Consider the following 19259-nt stretch of genomic DNA (forward strand, 5'->3'; position numbering starts at 1 on the left):
TTTTTGTTTTTTTTAACAGTGTCTAGTTGCTCTCAGGAGAGTTCTGTCTGAAGTTAATGTCAGTGTTGTTGGCTGATTAGTAATTGAGAGGGGCAAAGGGTATCTAGTGAAGAGGGATTTATCATACATGCTAAAACAAAAGCCATATATGCATGGGCTCTTACTCTCCCCACCGCACACTTTTTTAAAGAAGTGTGTTGGTGACAGAGGACATAAAGAGGGAGACAAAAAGGGGTGAAGGGAGGGATGTGTACTCCACAGCAACATACCTGAGTGGCTCTGACAGACTCCCGTGCTGGAGGGGAGTAGCTAGAGTTTTCCAGGGTTGGATGCTTTTGTAATTTGAAAAACTGCCCTTCTCCTGCCTTGATTTTGATATTGCCCTAACCCCAGCATTTGCTAAATGTAGTGGAGGCAGACCAGCTTCATGAAGTTATTCCACTGGCAAGAAGTAAAGTCACACTTAATCAATTATGAATGCCCATAGGCTTCTATTTTTAAAATAATATATACTGTTTATGTTTGGGAGAGAGAAAGAGACAGAGAGAGACAGAGTGCAAGCAGGGAAGGGGGCAGAGAGAGAGGGAGACTGAATCTGAAGCAGGCTCCAGGCTCTGAGCGGTCAGCACAGAGCCCGACACGGGGCTCGAACCTATGAACCTTGAGATCATGACCAGAGTCAAAGTCACTTAATCGAAGTGAGCCACCCAGGCACCCTGCCAATAGGCTTCTTTTTAGTATCCATTTACTTTGTTTTTGAGCATGTGCTTACTTTCCCCGCCCCCTCCTTCAAAATGTCTCCGGCTGTGATAAAGCCTCAAGTCCTGTAAAAATACAGCATTAGATGCAGATTTGGGTTGATAAAAGGAAATCTAGTTGTAACTGGAACTCTCTTGTAAGTACCTTTATAGGAAAGAATGATATCTATAAAATGAATCTATTTTCTACATTCTTTTTAGAGTCTTTCTGGGATGGATCCACACTTCTATATCCTAGTGCTGACATACTCCACCCTGTATTGTAGCTTTCGACTTCAACAGATCTAGTGTAAGGTCATGGCATATAGCATGAACTGTATATAATTAAAGTGGAATTCTCCCTTCACACTGATTTTCCTCTCTCAGTATCCTATTTCAGAGTATGGTTTTGATTAATTGTATTTAGAAAAACACCCATAATCATTTTTGGTTAGTTAAGCAGTAATATTAGTGTTTAATTTGGCAACTTTTCTAATCTGAAATGTAAATGAAGGTTCATGTTTAGCTTCACTACCATTGAGGAGGTATAGGCCTTCAGTACGCGTTTTTCCACTTTCCTTTATTCTTTTAAAATATGTAAATAGTACATATTTATTGTACGAAAAAAACCCCAACAAACAATGCAACTTTAGGCTACTTAAGGGTAAGGGCTATTAAAAAAGATAAAATCACCGTTAATCCCACCACTGCTAAATAGCCACTATGAGCGTTTTAATATATGCTTCCACATCTTTTCTTTTGCTTATTTATTCCTCCAGTATATAAATTTAGGATCATACTACATATAACAAAGTCCTTAAAGAATATATGAAAAATAACACCGCTCTCATACATTCTTTAAAGCCTGTGATCCATATTGCTAACCTGCAGGTGGGTTGTGCTAGTTACACTCCAAATAATGAGATAACTTATTTACAGATAAAAATCCCAAGGGGCAGTTGCCTTAATCAATTAAAAAAAAATCAATTTTACGGGCACCTGGTGACTTAGTTGGTTAAGCATCTGACTTTAGCTCAGGTCATGATCTCGCGGTTCATGTGTTCGGGCCCCAAGTCAGGCTCTGTGGTGACAGCCTGGAGCCTGCTTCAGATTCTGTGTTTCCCTCTGTCTCTACTCCTCCCCCGCTCATGCTCTGTCTCTCAGAAATAAACATTAAAAAAATATATATCAATTGTATTATATTAACTTTTACCTACTTCCTTTGCTGTTTTAGTTTTTACTTAAATTCCAGTTAACGTACAGTTTAATATTAATTTCAGGTGTACAATATAATGATTCGACATTTCCATATATGACCCAGTGTTCATCACAAGTGTTACCAAGTCTGTTTCTCTGTTTGCCTCTCTCTCTTTTTCCCTTTGCTCATTTTGTTTCTTAAATTCCACCTATGAGTAAATTCATATGGTATTTGTCTTTCTCTGACTTACTTCACTGAGCATTATATTCTCTACCTCCATCCACATTGTTGCAGATGGCAAGATTTCATTCTTTTTTTATGGCTGAGTAATATTCCAGTGTATACATATATGCCACATCTTCTTTATCCATTCTTCAATTGATGGACAGTGAGGCTGTTTCCATAATTTGGCTATTGTAGCTTTGTTTATTTCAGATAAGCAATATCACCAGCTCCATCATTGGTTAAGCCGGAAATCGGTCTTCTTTCCTCATTTTTCCTTCTCTCTTCTCCCTTACGTTCTTTCAGTCACCAATTGTGTATACTTTCCCTCCAACAAATTATCTTGAATTCATCCTTGTCTCCATTCTCCCTGCCACTGTTCATAATCCTCTCTCATTTGGACTATTGTGGTGACCTTTGGTCTCTCTCCCTTTACACACCCTGGTTCTCCTCTCAAACTCCCTCAGCTCCCTCCATTGAATTTCCCATATGGTCTCACACTGAGCTTTCCAAAGGAGGAGTGGAGTTCAGTATCTCTGATATGATCCAGTATTCTGCAAGGTCCTGTAGGATTTGGTCCTTAATTGTCCAGCCTCATCTCCAGCCATCCTCTTTAACTTGTCTTTGAGCTTGGCCATTCTGGATGCCCTTGGTTTCTTTCAGCCTCTCTTTGCTTGATGAACTTTTATTTATCTTTCAGGTCTCAGCTCAAATGTCTCAGGAAGGTTTTCCCATAGTCTCTCGTATCAAGTTAGTCCCCCATTTTATACTTCTCTTTTTTTTTTTTTTTTCAATTTTTAATCAGTTTGTTTGTTCGTTTGTTTATAATGTTTCTTTATTTTTGAGAGAGAAAGAGAGAGAGCGTGCGTGAGCGTGGGGGAGGGGCAGAGAGAGAGAGAGAGAGAGAGACACGGTGGGCTCGGCAAGGACAGCAGAGAGCCCCATGTGGGGCTTGAACTCACAAACCGTGAGATCATGACCTGAGCTGAAGTCGGGTGCTTACCCGACTGAGCCACCCAGGCGTTCCCCTGCCCCCATCATTAGTATTTTAAATGAGGGTGGCAGATGTACATTTCCAAACCAAGATATAATAACACATTTAAAATTGGGACTTTTATGAACAGAGAGAATTTTAAAAGATGATTTTAAAAGAAATCAACATTCACTGTTTTTATAAATGGTGGAAAATCATTCTTGATTTCTTGTAGACCTTGAAGATGCACTAAGTTTGCGTAGTTTTACCTTTCATATATTTGTGTTCCTGAGGAAAGGATCTATTTTCATAAGATTCTCCAAGGAGTTCATGATTCCAAAAAGCTTAATTTAGGATCTGCTGTTTAGAATAAGAGAGAAAACAAACATATACACCCTTGTGAGAGATGGTAGTTCGTTTTGTACTAAGTTTATGTTTTAATTTGCTTGAAGGAAAGGACTGGCATTATGTATTTGCTTTGCAATATTTTCATTATTGCCAGTCCCTTCCTGTGAAGGGAAACTGCAGAAACAAGAGATTTACATTTGGAGATACATAGCCCTGCCAGTCCGTGAACTGTCACGTCATTTTGGGGCGGGGGGGGGGGGGGGTCTCTTTTTTTTTTCTTTTGCTGTATTTACTTGAGGTGATATAGATATAAAGCCTCAGTAGTCATAAAAAAATGTGAACAATATTGAAACATGAATCATCTAGGTAGGTGTAAATAATGCTTGTACAGTAAGCAGATAGTAGTGTAGTGACTGCTAAACAGTTATGGATTATTCATGCCCTTCTGTAGCCAAACTGGGTCGCTAAGAAACAAAGCAAACATGAAGCTGTGTGTTCATGATGATGTTTCTTCTATCAGAGGTTCTGAATAGGCAGAATAGTAGTAAGGCTTTTTTTTTTTTTTCCCAGCTTTATTGAGAAATAATTGATGTATAACATTGTGGAAGGTTAAGGTGTACAGTGTAATGAATTTTTTAAAAATGTATATTTATTTATTTTAAGAGAGAGAGCGAGGGTGAGCCTGGGAGCAGCAGAGAGGGGGGGAGAGAATCCTATGCAGGATTCTGAGCTGTCAGCTCAGAGCCCGACACGGAGCTCGATCCCACCAACCGTGAGATCATGACCTGAGCTGAAACGAAGAGCCAGATGCCCAACCCACTGAGCCACCCAGGCAACCCTATAATGATTTGAGATATGTATATATTGCAAAATGATTACCACAAGTAAGGTTAGTTAACATCATGTCACATAATTAGTTTTTGTTTTTGTGGTGAGAACTTACAAAATCTTCTTTTAGTGACTTTCAAATGTATAGTTCAGTGGTGTTATCTATAATCACCATTCTGTACATTACATCCCCAGAACTTACTCATCTTGTAACTGAAGTTTGTGCCCTTTGACCACCTTCACCCATTTTCCCCTACCCCTACCCCCTGCTCCTGGCAACTACCAATCTGTTAGTGGTAAAGATTTTTGTTAGAAGTTCAGTAGCACATCATTAAAAAATTTTTTTCTTAACGTTTATTTATTATTGAGAGACAGGGAGAGACAGAGGGAGGAGGAGACACAGAATCTGAAGCAGGCTCCAGGCTCTGAGCTGTCAGCACAGAGCCCGATGCGGGGCTCAAACTCACAAACTGCAAGATCATGACCTGAGCCAAAGTCAAACACTTAACCGACTGAGCCACCCAGGTGCCCAGTAGCACATCATTTTAAATGTTACTTGGTAAATATCTACTGTATGTTCTTTTTTTTTTTAATTAATTTTATTTTTTTAAATTTACATCCAAATTAGCATATAGTGCAATAATGATTTCAGGTCTACTGTCTGTTCTTTAAAACAGCCTTTTATCCATAGCACAAAAGAAGCCTAAAATTTCTGCTTACTTAACCCAGATATAGCAGTTCAGTTAGCCATGGGAGCATCATTTTCAAAGCAGGCCAAAAAATAATTACTTTTTCTTATTAATTCTTAGTCTTTGCTTGTGTCCTCTGGCAAAATGTTGAAATAATTTATACAGACTTCATCAGCAACATCCTATTGTATAGCTATTGATTTTCTGTTCGACATAACCTTTATATCTCCTGTTTGCATTCAGTTTGTAGCCAGTGAACACCTTCTGAAGGCAGGGATAGTGTGGTAATCACAGTCATGTTCCATGTGCCCGGCACAGAGTAGATAGGAGACATTTTTTGAATGAATGAATGAATGAATGAATGAATGATTTGTCCAGTTGCCTCTTGTCTTACATTTACTGAAACTTTTACCCCTTTTACTTAGGGTCATCTTTGGGTTAGTATTCTGGAAAAGTAAACAATGGTGGTTTGAGGCTTCCCAGAAGCCTCACAAATATGGAATATGTTAATAAAATGTATAGGGCATGGGTGCTAAATGTGTGGTTTGTGGAAGGACTTAAGGGCTCCCTGAGTCTCTGAGAAAAAATAGGCAGAACTCGGGTTGGATGCAGGCATTTTTTATGGGGAAACATGGTTCATGGATATATCAAATTACCAAATGGGTCTGTGGACCTCTGGATGATTAAGAACCAATGTTTCCGAGGTTATAGGTTTCAAACGTCCAAAGATCAGGAAAATGTTCTCTAATATAAGGAAATCAAATGGCTCTTGAGGGAAAGTAGATGAGTATGTTAGGGTTCTTTCAGTTTCTTATGCTAGAAACCATCTCAAATAAGCTTATGTAAAATAGGAATGCATTGGGTTATGTAACTGAAAAAAAAAAAACGACTGGAAAATGCTGGCTCCAAGAACTACTGAATCTAGGACTCAAATAGTACCTTTGATTAGGATTTTATTCCTCCTTGCTCTTTGTTTTTCTTTATATTGGCTTCATTTCTCAGGCTCGTTCTTTCCGTATGTTGGAAAAAAGATGTCCCTCTGCAGCTTAAGCCTGCTAATAAATTCTTAAGAGTTTGTGATTCCAGAGGAAAAGAGGTAGTATTCTTTCTAATAACTGGCAGGTATCCTGGAGAAGAATGACCTGTCTGGCTCAAGTCATATGCCCACCTCTAGGGAGATGGAGTCCTCACCAATTAAATTATGTGGACTGAATAGAGTTAGCGTGGAACTGGAGAGAAGTTACAAAGGAGGGCAATGTGTGCAGACAAAAAACAGTGTCCACTATAGTGACTGAAAAGTTTCAGGACAGATAAAGCAAGTAATGAACAAGAAATTTCATATTAAAACTAGGGTGTATTTAGTGATATCTAAGTTTTCTTGTGAACTCTATATTTTTCTATAGGGGCTTCAGTTTTTTACTCTGAAAGTTTTTTTAAAATTTGTTTATTCATTCATTTCTTTAACAAATATTTGAGCTGTCATCATTCTTTGTACCGGGAATACAACAGCAAAGAAAACAAAAATCCCTACCCTCATGGAGTCTACATTCTGGTGAGGCAAAGCAGATAATAAATAATTACCGAAATTTATAGTATGTTAGATGAGAGTAAGTGCTGGAGAGAAGAAAAGCAGAGAGGTAAGTAGGGACTGGGTAACTGCAGTTTTAAATACCACATGGAAAATCTTAGTAAGAAGGTGACATTTGAACAAAGATGTTAAGGAGGTGAGGAGGGAGCAAGCCAATTGGATATGTGGAGGAAGAGATTCCAGACTGTAGGAAGCAGCTGCAAAGGTTCTTCAGGGAAGCTTGAACTAGACTGTGAGGGAGGTGGGGTGGGGAGAGGAAGAGTAGAAGAGGATGATGTAGATTGTGTTGGTCATGGGAAGCTATGGTAAAGATTTTGGTAGAACGTAAGTAATCTCAGGATTTTGAGCAGAGGAGTAAACTGATCTGACTTACCCCCCTTTTTAAAAAAGTATTTATTCGTTTCGTAAAGTAATCTCTACACCCAACATGGGGCTTGAACTCAAGACCCTGACATCAAGAGTTGAATGCTCTACCAACTGAGCCAGCCAGGCGCCCCATCTGACTTACTTGTTAAAGGTTCACTCTCACTACTGTGTTGAGAATGTGTTGTAGGGGCAACGGTGGAAATAAGGACATTGGCTAGGAGGCAGTTGCTGTGGCCTTAATCCAGGCAATAGATAATGGTAGCACAGACCACGCTGATGGTGGTGATGATGAAAAGTAGTTGGATCTGAAGGTAGATTTGCTAATGGATTGGATATGAGGTGTTAGAGAAAGAGAAGACTCAAAGCTGACTCAAGTTTTGAGCCTGAACAATTGACCACAGTAATTAAAGGAGCTAGCTAACACCAAGAGGAGCAAGCTTTGACATGTTGAGGTTAAGATGCTTATTAGACATTCAGATGAAGTTGTTCAGTAGGCAGTTGGACATGTAAATCTGGAATTGAGGTCTAGGCTAGAGACTGGACTAGAAATTTGGAGGTTGTCAGCATATAGTTAGTATAGTTAGCCATGGAACTGGATGAGATCATCAGAGAATAAGAGTAAACAATGAAGAGAAAAAGTTATCCAACGACTGACCTTGTGAATGTTAAGAAATTGGGGAGAACAGAAAGAACCAACAAAGAAGACCAAGAAGGAACCACCAGTAAAGTAGAAGGAAAACAAAGTCCTGGAAGCCAAATTAAAAAAAAAAAAAAAAAAAAAAAAAGTTTCAAGGAGTGAGTGATCAGATGTCAAATGATACTGATAGAAGAATTAAGATGAAGAGACTGAGATTTAGTGATAATCTTCTTGACAAGAACAGTTTCAGTAAATTGAATTTTTGGTGAAGTTATTTCTAGTGAGTTCTCTTTTTCTCAGGAATTTAAACTCCATAGTTCAGGTAATCTAGAATCATTAAACAATTGAACAAATATTTATTGACACATCATCATTCTATAGTTCTCCATTTGTTGCACATGTTCTGTACAGCAATATGTAAAAAATTATGTCTTTAACTCATGAATATGCAAATATGCTAGTTAAAGTATTCATAAATTTGGAGTAGGATGTGTGTATTTTCTTTGGAATGCCAATGATATGAAGTGGAAGCACTTCATAAACTACTGTGTCATCTTTTTCCTTCTATATTTGGATGTTTTTATAGAGAAACTAAAAATCAATCTAAGTTCCTGATTCTGAGATCTTTCTGGGTAGTTAATGCCTAATTGTGATTCTTGATACCAACAAACACAGGAATTGATAATGTTAAAAAATTTTCATTTCTCTAATGAAAATAATACTTTTCTTTTTCTATTAGAAATTCATTGAATTTGAAGACTCTCAAGAACAGGAAAAAAAGGATTTACAGACCCGAGTGGAATCTTTAGAATCTCAAACAAGACAACTTGAACTCAAAGCAAAAAACTATGCTGACCAGAGTAAGTAAAAATACTTCTCCTCTGTAATTGCACATTAAAGAGTGGGCTCTAATAGTGCAATGACTCATCTTGACATTTGACTGGTGTTCCAAGTATATGCTTGGAATTGTCATCCCAGGCTGAAGAGTGAGACCTGGAAGCTAGGCTTAGTCCTTTTTTGTTCACATTTTCACATGGTACTGATGTCTACAGAAATGACTAAATCAAAGATACATTTAAGACTCTCTTCTTCAATTTAGCTCTGAGCCTTTGTTGGTGGTTAACATTATACTATATCCATTATTCAGGATTCTGATGTGTGTGCATGTGGATCATTTCTTCTGATTTTGATCAATTACACAAAGTGCCATTGCTTTCTGTATTGCTTTGAAATTTAAAAATGTGACAAAAACTCTAGCTCTGAAGTGTGTGTAATAGAATTACTGACTTCTGGGGGCATCTGGCTGACTTGGTAGGGCATGTGACTCTTAATCTCGGGGTCGTGAGTTCAGGCCCCACTTTGGGCACAGAGTTTACTTAAAAAAAAAAATACTGATTTCTTCATTTCGTTCTTTTCTAGTGGAAAACCGAGGGAGTTTAAAGGAACAGAATATCATTTTTCAGAATTATTTCATTTTTACGTACAATTTTATCTTATTTTTGATTTAAAAATAACTATTGTTTCCAACTCCGAGGATGATTTCTCTTTTTGGCTAATGAAAGTGGACCTAATTAAGTCAAAATTAGAGAAAGAAATGGGGAGAAACTTGATGGCCTATTTTCGTGTTTGATTTGGGCAGGCAGAGGAGCTCTCCAGTTTTCCCTCCCAGCACTGTAAACTCTCAGAATCCTTGGGAGTGAGAGGTGGCCCATAGTTCTTCCTACATCAACCATTAAGGCTACATAGTGACACCTGCTGTCAAGGACAGGAATTCGTGGTGGCTAAACCTCACTGACTACCAGGCTTGGACTGTGATAACTGACTGCTTCTTCTAGCATTCTGGAATGGCCTAATAGAGCTAAATCCTGAATCGCTTGGAATCTGGAGTTCAATCATTGTAGAATTCAAGGAGAACTGACATGGCTATTAAGCAGATGTCATAGAAGGGAGCCAGTGAATGTTTGGTTACAGAAGCCAATTACAGTGAGACAAAATGAGCCATATGTCTTCTCTTTGTACTTTTAGGCTTGTAGATACCTAGAGGGCCCTATCTTTTCCTTTTTTCACATTGAATGTATCGAATGACTTCTGTGATTCCACTATAGAAATTTAAGGGGGGTAGGCGCCTGACTGGCTCAGAGTGTGATCAAGACTGGCTCATGTAAGCCAGTTGTGAGTTCAAGCCCCAGATTGCATGTAGAGCCTTCTTAGAATAGAAAAGAATGGATTGGAATGGATTAGAATGCAATGCAATGGAATGGAATGGAATGGAATGGAATGGAATGGAATGGAATGGAATGGAATGGAATAGAATAAATTACTTCAGGAATTTAAGGTCTTAGAGAGCTGGATGATGGACTCCACAGTGCATACACTAACAAATATATTACTGGAGTCACATTGCTGAGTACCACTCCTCTAGAGAAACAGTCTTGTGGCAGTCGCAAGCTTTTGGTACATTTCAAGAGTTGAGCATTCTCTAGTTAAAGAAGAAGAAAAATTAGCTGTTGAGATAATATTTTAATCCTAACGTGATTGTGTTTTATATCAGAGATTGTATTGTATTTTAGAACCAGACACTAAAGGCACAGTTGACAACCTCATTGTTCTACTTACTGTATTTTCCTCTTGATTCCTGAAGAGTTCCAAATTTTGGATTAAGACCTAGAAAGGAACTTCTTGTCTAGAATCCTTTCATACAGTAAGTAATCTGTTCGAATGATAAGGGAGATATTATAGGAAGAATTCCCCTGAAGCATTTTTCTTACGTTCAAAGGAAATACTGCTACTTTTTTCACAAAAGTACCTAAATGGCATAAATTACTAATTTTTTTCACATACACTTTATCCCTTTAATTACTAAAATTTCAAAAACCTGCTTCCTGTTCCTTTCTAGTAAATATAAACAAAATAAGCAATCTCTTAACTAAGATTTGTTATCCAGTCCAGTGAATCATATCCAACTTTTTTGGAATTGTCATGCTGGGTGGTATCTTTCTTCTCATTTCTCTCTGAGAAGTACTGATTACTAGTGTTTTCCATCTTAATTTAAAGTAATTAAAAAAATAAGGTATCATTTAAAAAATAATTGCTAATTCTCTAGGCAAGTGATGAAGAAATTCTTCAAGTAGATGTGGTCTTTGAGCTAAATTTAATCTGAAACTTTATTATTTAATTTCATTAATAATGTAATATCCCACCAAGAAATTCTCTCCCTGGGAGTTTATCCCAGTTTGAAATAAATCTTGGTGTCTAAATAACAGTTAAAAAGAAGTTGTAACTGTGGTTAATCAAAATTGACCGTTCAGATGCACAAAGCTTGTAACACTAGATCTCTTGGCTTGTGAGCTGAGGCTTTAATGAGTCATGTTTTATTAATGCTTGTCTCCTCCCTTTTCCTTTGATATCTTGGAATATTTTTCTTTTGCATCTGGTTGCTTTCTTCTCTCTTCCTTCTGTTTTTTCTTTAAGCTTTAACGGGGTATAATATGAAATCTTAGTGTATTTTAAAATTTTCTTCCAAGACTTTATTTTGCCACATTTAACTATCTGAAAAAAATTAGGGGAGGAAAATAATTTGAATGTTTTTTCATTTTACGCTCTTAGTTTTTCTCTCCCTCCGATCTCTAAATGAGTCAAAGCTCCTTATTTTTAAAAAAGGTGGTGGTAGGAGGTAATCTTTTCATTTATATTTTTACCCTTCCCGACTTATTGAGATGTAATTGACAAATAAGATGGTATATATTTCAAGGGTGCAGTGTGACAACTTGATATACATATACGTTACAAAAGGACTCTCACAATCAAGTTAACAAATCCGTCACCTGAGAATTATGTTTTTTTTAATTTTAATTTTTGTGGTGAGAATGCTTAAGAGTTAGTCTCTTAAAAATCCAAATATATACTGCAATATTATTAACTGTAGTCACCATGTGATATGTGAGATCTAAGAATGTATTCATCTTATAACTTAAAGTTTGTAGGCTTTGGCCTAGATCTCTGATAGGAGATAATCTTTAAGTATCACCAGTTCCCTACCCTTTTGGAAAACCAGGACGGGAAATATGTTTTTTAAAAGATGAAAACAGGTGCCTGGCTGGCTCAGTCGGTTAAGCGTCCGACCCTTGATTTTGGCTCAGGTCATGATCTCATGGTTCACAAGATTGAGCCCTCTGTTGGGCTCTGCACTGATGGCATGGAGCCTGCTTGGGATTCTCTCTCTCCATCTCTCTGTGCCCCCACCTCACTCGTGCATCTCTCTTTGTAAAAAAAAATAAACTTAAAAAAAAAAAGATGAAAACAAATGTAAACCAGTGTACGTAAAAGAGTATATGAACATTTTTTTGTATGATAGGCAACAGAATATCCAGACTACTTAATCTTATCAGTTTTTTAAAAGAATATATCGTGATTGTTACAGTTACTGTAATGCAATATATATTTGTATTGTCTTAAACTTTCAGTTTTGAGTGTATTTTTTGTGTTTCTAACATCTGTAATAAAAACTTAAGGCCACAGAAATTACTGATAATGATATTTATAATAGAGGAGGGATGGGTGCAATTTTTTCTGTTTAGTGCCATTTTTTGCATGCAATATGATAGCAGTATCTTGTCTAATTTCTATGTTTATATTTGTATGTTAAGAGTCTTTAATTTTAGAGACTCTCTGTCACTTGTGATTAATATGTTTTAGGACACATATCCTCTTTAAAAAGTAGCCACAATGAAAGTCCCAAGTTCTGCTTTGAAGATTACTTCCTGTATTAAAAGGGGAAATTTTGGTTGTAGTCACTTGCTTTTGAGAAGCAAGAAAACATCAAGAAATAGGAACTGAATTAAAGGACATACTTTACGGCTTTTGATAGCATGGAATCTCTCAGGTTGTGGTATGATTTCACAATGTTGAGAAGTTGAGTCTATAAAAATTTTGTTACAGTTTTGTGGTCATGTTTAATTTTGGAGATTTCTAGTTGCTCTCTTTTCAAAATTTGAACTATGTAGGATATGTTTTGGTTTTTCCAACATGAATAAAGCATTTTTTAAAATGCCACTTTATATGATTTCTTATCTGGGAGTAACAATAATGCTTCTTTGTAGTTAATGTCTTGTGAGCCTTAAGGAAGAATCAGAAACATATATGGAGTGGAAAAATGAAATTGTGGGTTGAGAAAGGCCTGTCGGTTCTTGACAACTATGCAAGGAGTCTATAATCAGCCTTGCTATTCAAGATGTGGCATAATGGGTTCTTCATCACAAAATACTTTATATTCGTTAGTTCTTTTGTATATTGAGTACTTCTGTCTTGTAAGCCAAATATTACCTTAAATGAGCCAAGTAAATATAGATAGTTAAAAATATCATACTACTGTATGCCTGGCATTTAGCTTGGTACAGAAGAGTATGTTTGTGGTACAGAATTATGTAATATGGTCATTGCAGTCAAAGAACTCCATATCGTGGGGGGAAGGGCTGTATGTGACCATCTAGTCTTTTCCCATATGTGCTATGTTTTTATATCACTTCAGTTAGAGTGTATGTATAACTTTGTATCTTTTCCTTAACTCTGTCATGTTTCTCTTGTATAATCTTTATTCTTTTTTAAATGTGTGCCTACACCCATCATCCAGAAGCTATGCCATCTAATTATCAATTCTTGTTTTCTCTGGAGAACTATGTTTTCTCCTTTATTCTAGTGAGAATTATTTAATGGCCACTTTGTTTTTTTACCTTGGCTTCTGGAAACTCAGAACAAACTTAGAAGTGCAACCATAAGGACTAGTTTGTTGGACCTTACCTGGTTGGCATTTTTAAATTGTTTCTTTTTTTTTTTTTATCTGTATTTTACACACTTATAATGAATTGTTAGGATATATTCTTATAAGCTATCTCAAATCCTTTGTGGAATGAAAGAATGAATCAGGGTAAAAATAAATACAGGTAAACTAAAGCAAATTTCTGTTGGCTAGTTGGACACTTTTTCCAGTGTAGTGAATCATATTGGAGTAAATATTTTTTCAAACCTATAGGTTTCTTTATCTTTTGGTAATTTTCTTAGAATATATTTAAGGAAGCAGGGCAAGGAAGAGGAATATTTTAGTGGTTCTTGATTTATAATAGTGTTTGGTCATTTTTAATATGAACAGAATTGGAGAAGTAAGGTTTAGTAGCATATTTCATTTTGTTCATCATAACTTATGACTTTGACTCATTATTAGCAACATATTAACACACAGAGCTGATATGGAATCATTTATTGTTTGATTCTCTCTTGAGAAAACTGTTTCCCTTAAGCTCCTTGAATTTATAACAGGTGACTTTCCCTTCAATTGTGGAGATGATGGCAGTGATTTTAAGCTACTTAGGAAGTATTCTCTGAATCTGGTCTTCCTTTCTTTGAATACAAACCTATTTTTAAAAATTAAATGGAAAAATGATTTTTGGATAATTGATGACATTTGTGGTGGAGCTTTATTCTGACCTTTATCTCTTTCCACCCCCTCCCCCCAAATAACATTCATTTGTTTTTTAAATTTGGTATCAAGATCATAGTCTAATAAGTTACTTTCAAATACCTTGAAACATATATTATTATTGGAAGGAAAACACTTTATAAGTATTAGCATATACTAGGTGGAAAGCATGGGGAGGTATTAAAATTATTAATGTACATATTTTCTTATTTTAAAGGAATAAGAGGATTAGGACAGACTTCTAATTCGAGGATTATTCATAAGCCAGGTCTGTCTGTTAATAATGTGAATGGTCAATTGAGAATTTTCACAACACAGAAGAAAGAGAAACCATTTTTAAGTTACCAGGTATAGATTCATACCAGTTAATAGAAGAGCCTAAATATTTTCTGTCACTGTTTTTCAAATCACTTAGAAAAAATGCCTTCAGGTTAAGAAAAGGCTTTATTAGCGCCTTTCCTGGGCTTTGTGATTGGCAGTAAATGTTAATATTCTGAGAATTTGAATAATATTGTAATAAGTCACTTTTTCCACTTTAATTTTTTTCTTGTCATTAGGCAATCTCTTCTGTATTATTTTTACATTTATTAAAATAGAAAACTGATGATTTGTATTTTTGCTGAAAGCAGATTTTTAATAAGGCGGCTTTAGGAGTTTTATGTCTCCTGATTTAAAAAAATGGCAAAGTAAGGAGTGCCTGGGTGGGTTCAGTCACTTAAGTGTCTGACTCTTGATTTCAGCTCAGGTCATGTTCTCACAGTGCATGAGATGGAGCCCCACGTCCCTAGCGCAGAGCCTGCTTGGGATTTTCTCTCTCTCTCAAAAATAAATAAATAAACTTTACCAAAAAAAAAAAAAAAAAAAGGAATACATTATACAGAAAGTTTGTTGTTGTTTTTTTTTTTTTAAGTTACCTTTGGGGCATTTGAATGGCTCAGTTGGTTGAAAGTTCCAGTTCTTGATTTCGACTCAGGTCATGATCCCAGAGTTGTGGGATTGAGCCCCACGTCAGGCTCCACGCAGAACTTGGAGCCTGCTTAAGAGTCTCTCTCTCTCTCTCTCTCTCTCTCTCTCTCTCTCTCTCTCTTTTTCCCCTCTCCCCCTCCCCCCAATAAAAAATAATAAAAAACTAAAAAATATTTTAAATAGCTACTTTTTAAGTTCATTTAGCTTAAATCTACTTCTTTGCAATATTAAGAACCTCTGCATGTTTAATAAATTTTATACAAGGGTTTCTTTTTTAAGAGCCTATATCTGAGAGGGAAAGTAGAAAATTAAGCACAGGATAATTGATGCAAACACTAGCATTTTATTACTTCTGCTTCATTAAGTAATATCCTATGTGGTCTTCAGATCTGTTTTATGTTTCATTGTCTGTATTTGGACTCTCTCATTTCTGTAGTCTAGTGTTGTCTATTGAGAAGCTTAAGGTTATAGTTTATAATTAATATCCAGAGCTAAAGTTTCAGAGAAAATTAATTTTATGACTAACGGTGAAGGGATTTATGGTGATTTAGCTTAGAGAACAGAATAAAAAATGATTTGATTACTTCAAACATATAAAGGTATAGGTAAAGAAGACACCAAGTTGTTTTTCTGTAATTTTGGAAGGTTAAATTAGAGAAAATATATTTGTTGGTTTTGGTTGATCATGAGGAAGTATTTCTTAACCTTGAAGGTAAGGTGATACATAGGAATGTATGCTAGGGGAAAGCATGGACTCTTCCTACATAGAGACTTTAGGTAGGAGAGTAGCCACCTTTCGGACGTGGATGGATTAGGTAACATCTTCAAGACAGAGACTAGGTCAGATCTCTACCATGGAGATTCTTTGAAGTTACTCTACTCTGTTTTTAGGATAGGATCATCAATTCATGAGAAATCTTTAGCATTTCATGTTGCCATTGATTAATAACATCTATCTGTCTGAAAGTCTTTTGAATTTTAGAGACACGGTATAGGACGTAGTTGGCAGAGGAGAGGCTTTTATTACTGTTTTGGTGTGGTTGTCTGAGATTTGTTTTCTCTTAAGTCGGCATTTGATTCTTGCTTACCTGTTGAGACTTCCGATGCTCAATTGTTCAAGGAAAGGCTTCTGAAAGACCATTGCCAATCTTTTGAGGCCAAATAACCATTGGATTATCTGCCTTCCATGAATAGTAAGAACTGATGATTCCTTTTGAGAAGGCAAATAATGAGTTGGATACGGCATTCTAGCAGGTCTGTTTCTCTTTCTTCCCCCCATAGGCCTATCAGCAGTCTGATGGGGCAGAAGACAACAGAGATGGAAGGTGTTCCAAACTTGGCAAAGGCCATCAATCTAAGGAGGTAAGCTCTGATTTTGAGCAGGCAGAGCAGGTGGCTCTTCCTGCCTTAATCATGTCGTCTTGCTCTTTGGAAAGATGGATAGAAAGAAAGAGCATTCAAAACAAGGCTGAATTATCTCTATTAGCTATTAAAAGGGGAAATTTTTGGATTAGTCTTTTGATTCTTCTATTTTCTTGCCCTCTCCCCCCTTTTCTTTTTAGATGTCCTGATTCATTTGATTTATTTGTTCTTCAGAATATTACCAGTTTTTTAAAAAGTGGCAGATTAGTTTATTTGTTGTTTTAGGGTAGGAAGGATGAGCAGAATCTTGTTTATTTCCTCTTAATCTCAGGTTGTGACTAGTTTGATGAATAAAATGACAAGGCTTTAGGATTTTTCCTGGGATAATTCTCACATTTGGGTACACATGGGAACTATGAAACAAGAAATGATCTTTCACTACACCTCAGAAATAATGCAGCAATAATAGACATAGGTTAACTTTATGGTACTTGAGGCTGTCAGGGATGTCTGCCATCCTTGCCCAGTCGGGCCTTTCTTTCCTGCTTTTCCCGGGCCATCCCACTTCCCTTTTCTTTCCCCTTTACTGATTATTTAGTGGCATTTAGGACTTTGAAGAGATGGTTCTTCCCAGCATTTTTAAAAGTACTTCTCTGTTAAACACCATTCTATCTCATGTGGCCTAGGCCTTGAGAAAATGGAGTCCATTGACTATGCTGTGCTGAGTATTTGAAGTATTTTCAAAAGAGTGAGAGGTTCTGAATTTGGATTACCTGATCTTGGTGGTTAACTCATATACCTAAAAAGATAATACTAATATTTTGAATTACAGTAGAGGTAAAGAAAACATGAAATACAGTCGTAGATAGTTTCTACCAAGGTACTTTGCTGGAGGTTTTAGGTGGGAGAAAATCATCACCTTTAGAAAAACGTCCAGAAAATCATCCAAAATAACAAATTCATAAACTGTTTAAAATCACCATGGGGTAACATACCTTCGATGATTTAGAATGTTTAAGAGAATTTAGATTTAATGCGTGTTTATAAGCTAATTTATGGGTTAAAGTAACTGTAGTTGCTATAGTAACCAAGCCACAAAATACATATGTAATGACTCCAATGTTATGTTATTTCTTGTTCATGTGAAGTTTAAAACAGATGTTTCCAGTAGAGATGCAGGCTCTTTCCAACTTCTGGCTCCCAAGTTCATCATACTCGCTTGCAGTAAGGTAGAGGAGAGGGGAAAGGGAATGGACAGTTGTGTGTGGAAGGTTTCTTTTGGACCAGGCCTCAGGAGTGGCGCACAACAGCATTTGCATCTACTTCAGTGGCTGTAACTCAGTCAGGAGCTAACTGTAGAGGCTGGGGCATGCCATCAAGCAGGGTGTCTAAGAGAAAGAGGAAACTGATTAGTATCCGGCCAGTCTTTGCCTCAGCTTAAGAGCTTTAGTAGGTGGCGCATGACTTTGCTCAAGTGTTGAGGCAAGAGAGTGAATGTACCTACAGCTTAGCGATCATCTGCCTGTTCTTTCTACTTGTGATTTATCTGAGGAAGAAAAGATGGCAAATTTTAATGAAAATATAGTATTTATAATTTGTGCTCTTATGTAATCTGATTTTTTTTAAGTTATTTATTATTTCTGAGAAAGAGAGAGAGAGAGAGAGGGATAGAGGGAGAGAGAAGACACAAGCAGGGGAGGGACAGAGAGAGGGAGACACAGAATATGAAGCAGGCTCCAAGTTCTGGGCTGTCAGCACAGAGCCTGGCGCGGGGCTCTGCGAGATCATGACCTGAGCCGAAGTCAGACACTTAACCAACTGAGCCTCCCAGGTGCCCCCGAAATCTGAGGTTTAAATAACTTCAATGTTATTCTGGCTTAATTTTTATTACCACTTTAAAACTCTTCGCTGCATTTTCATTTACTCAACAAACATTTACTAAGTGTTGAGATTTTCATTTGTTCTCTTATCATTTGACTTCCTGTCTTTTCCTTTAAAAAATAGATTACTACTCAATTATGTCATTTTCTGCTGCTTGTGCTAGGAATAGGTTTTGAATGACATCTTGTCACTTTAAAAAAATATATAATTCACAAGGTGCCTGGCTGGCTCAATTGGTGGAGCTTGCAACTCTTAATCTCAGGGTCTTGAGTTCAAGCCCCATGCTGGGTGTGGAGCCTGCTTAAAATAAAAAAAATATATATATAATTCACATACTGTTCAATCCACCTTTTTAAGAGTGTACAAATCAAGGGTTTTTAGTATATTCACAAGGTTGTACAGCCACCACAAGCACCTTAATTCCACATCACTTTCGCCATTCCACATAGAAACCCATACCTATGGTACCTGCTCCTCGTGCCCTGCCTCCCCCAGCCCCTGGCAGCCACTAATCTGTTTTCTGTTTCTATGGATTTGCCTATTCTGGACATCTCATGTAAGTGGAATCATACAGGATGTGGTCTTCTGTAACTTGCTTCTTTCCCCTGGCAGAAGGCTCATCCGTGTTGTAGCATGTATCAGTAGTACTTCATTCCGTCTCAGGGCTGAATGATATTCCATTATGGGGACCTACCTTGGTGGACCCCTCCCCTTTCCCCCTGCCTTTTAATTGCCTGTGTATCCGCTAGTCTCAGAACCAGAAAAAAAAACAAACTCTAACTTGGCCATCTGAAAGCCTATGTAGTTTTGCAGAGTTGAGGATAATGAACAACCCCTTTGGGAAGATATCCCTTGGGATTCCGATATCCTGGCTTGTTTAGTTCTGAGTTCATGCATGAGAAAGTGGATAACTTAATGTTTGAACCATCTTTGTAATGGTGTGGCTTTACACCATTTACATCTGTAATGGTGTGTAATGGTCTACTACTTAA

General features: G+C 36.9%; 1 protein-coding gene across 4 annotated transcripts in view; it reads left to right on the forward strand.

Annotated features, from left to right (window-relative positions):
* The window catches only part of SPAG9 (sperm associated antigen 9), a 134073-nt gene that overhangs the window by 25335 nt on the left and 89479 nt on the right, over positions 1–19259 (forward strand). For 3 of the 4 annotated variants that reach the window (XM_086686951.1, XM_086686952.1, XM_086686954.1), the window contains one exon: positions 8326–8446. In XM_086686951.1, the coding sequence (XP_086543077.1) occupies positions 8326–8446 (121 nt within the window). Of the gene's footprint in view, positions 1–8325; positions 8447–16305; positions 16387–19259 lie in introns of those variants that run through there. The other variant, XM_086686956.1, reaches the window with a different exon arrangement.

This window comes from Puma concolor, chromosome E1, assembly GCF_028749965.1.
Source record: "Puma concolor isolate L17-30 chromosome E1, mPumCon1.1.hap2, whole genome shotgun sequence".
NCBI classification, from domain to species: Eukaryota; Metazoa; Chordata; class Mammalia; order Carnivora; family Felidae; genus Puma; species Puma concolor.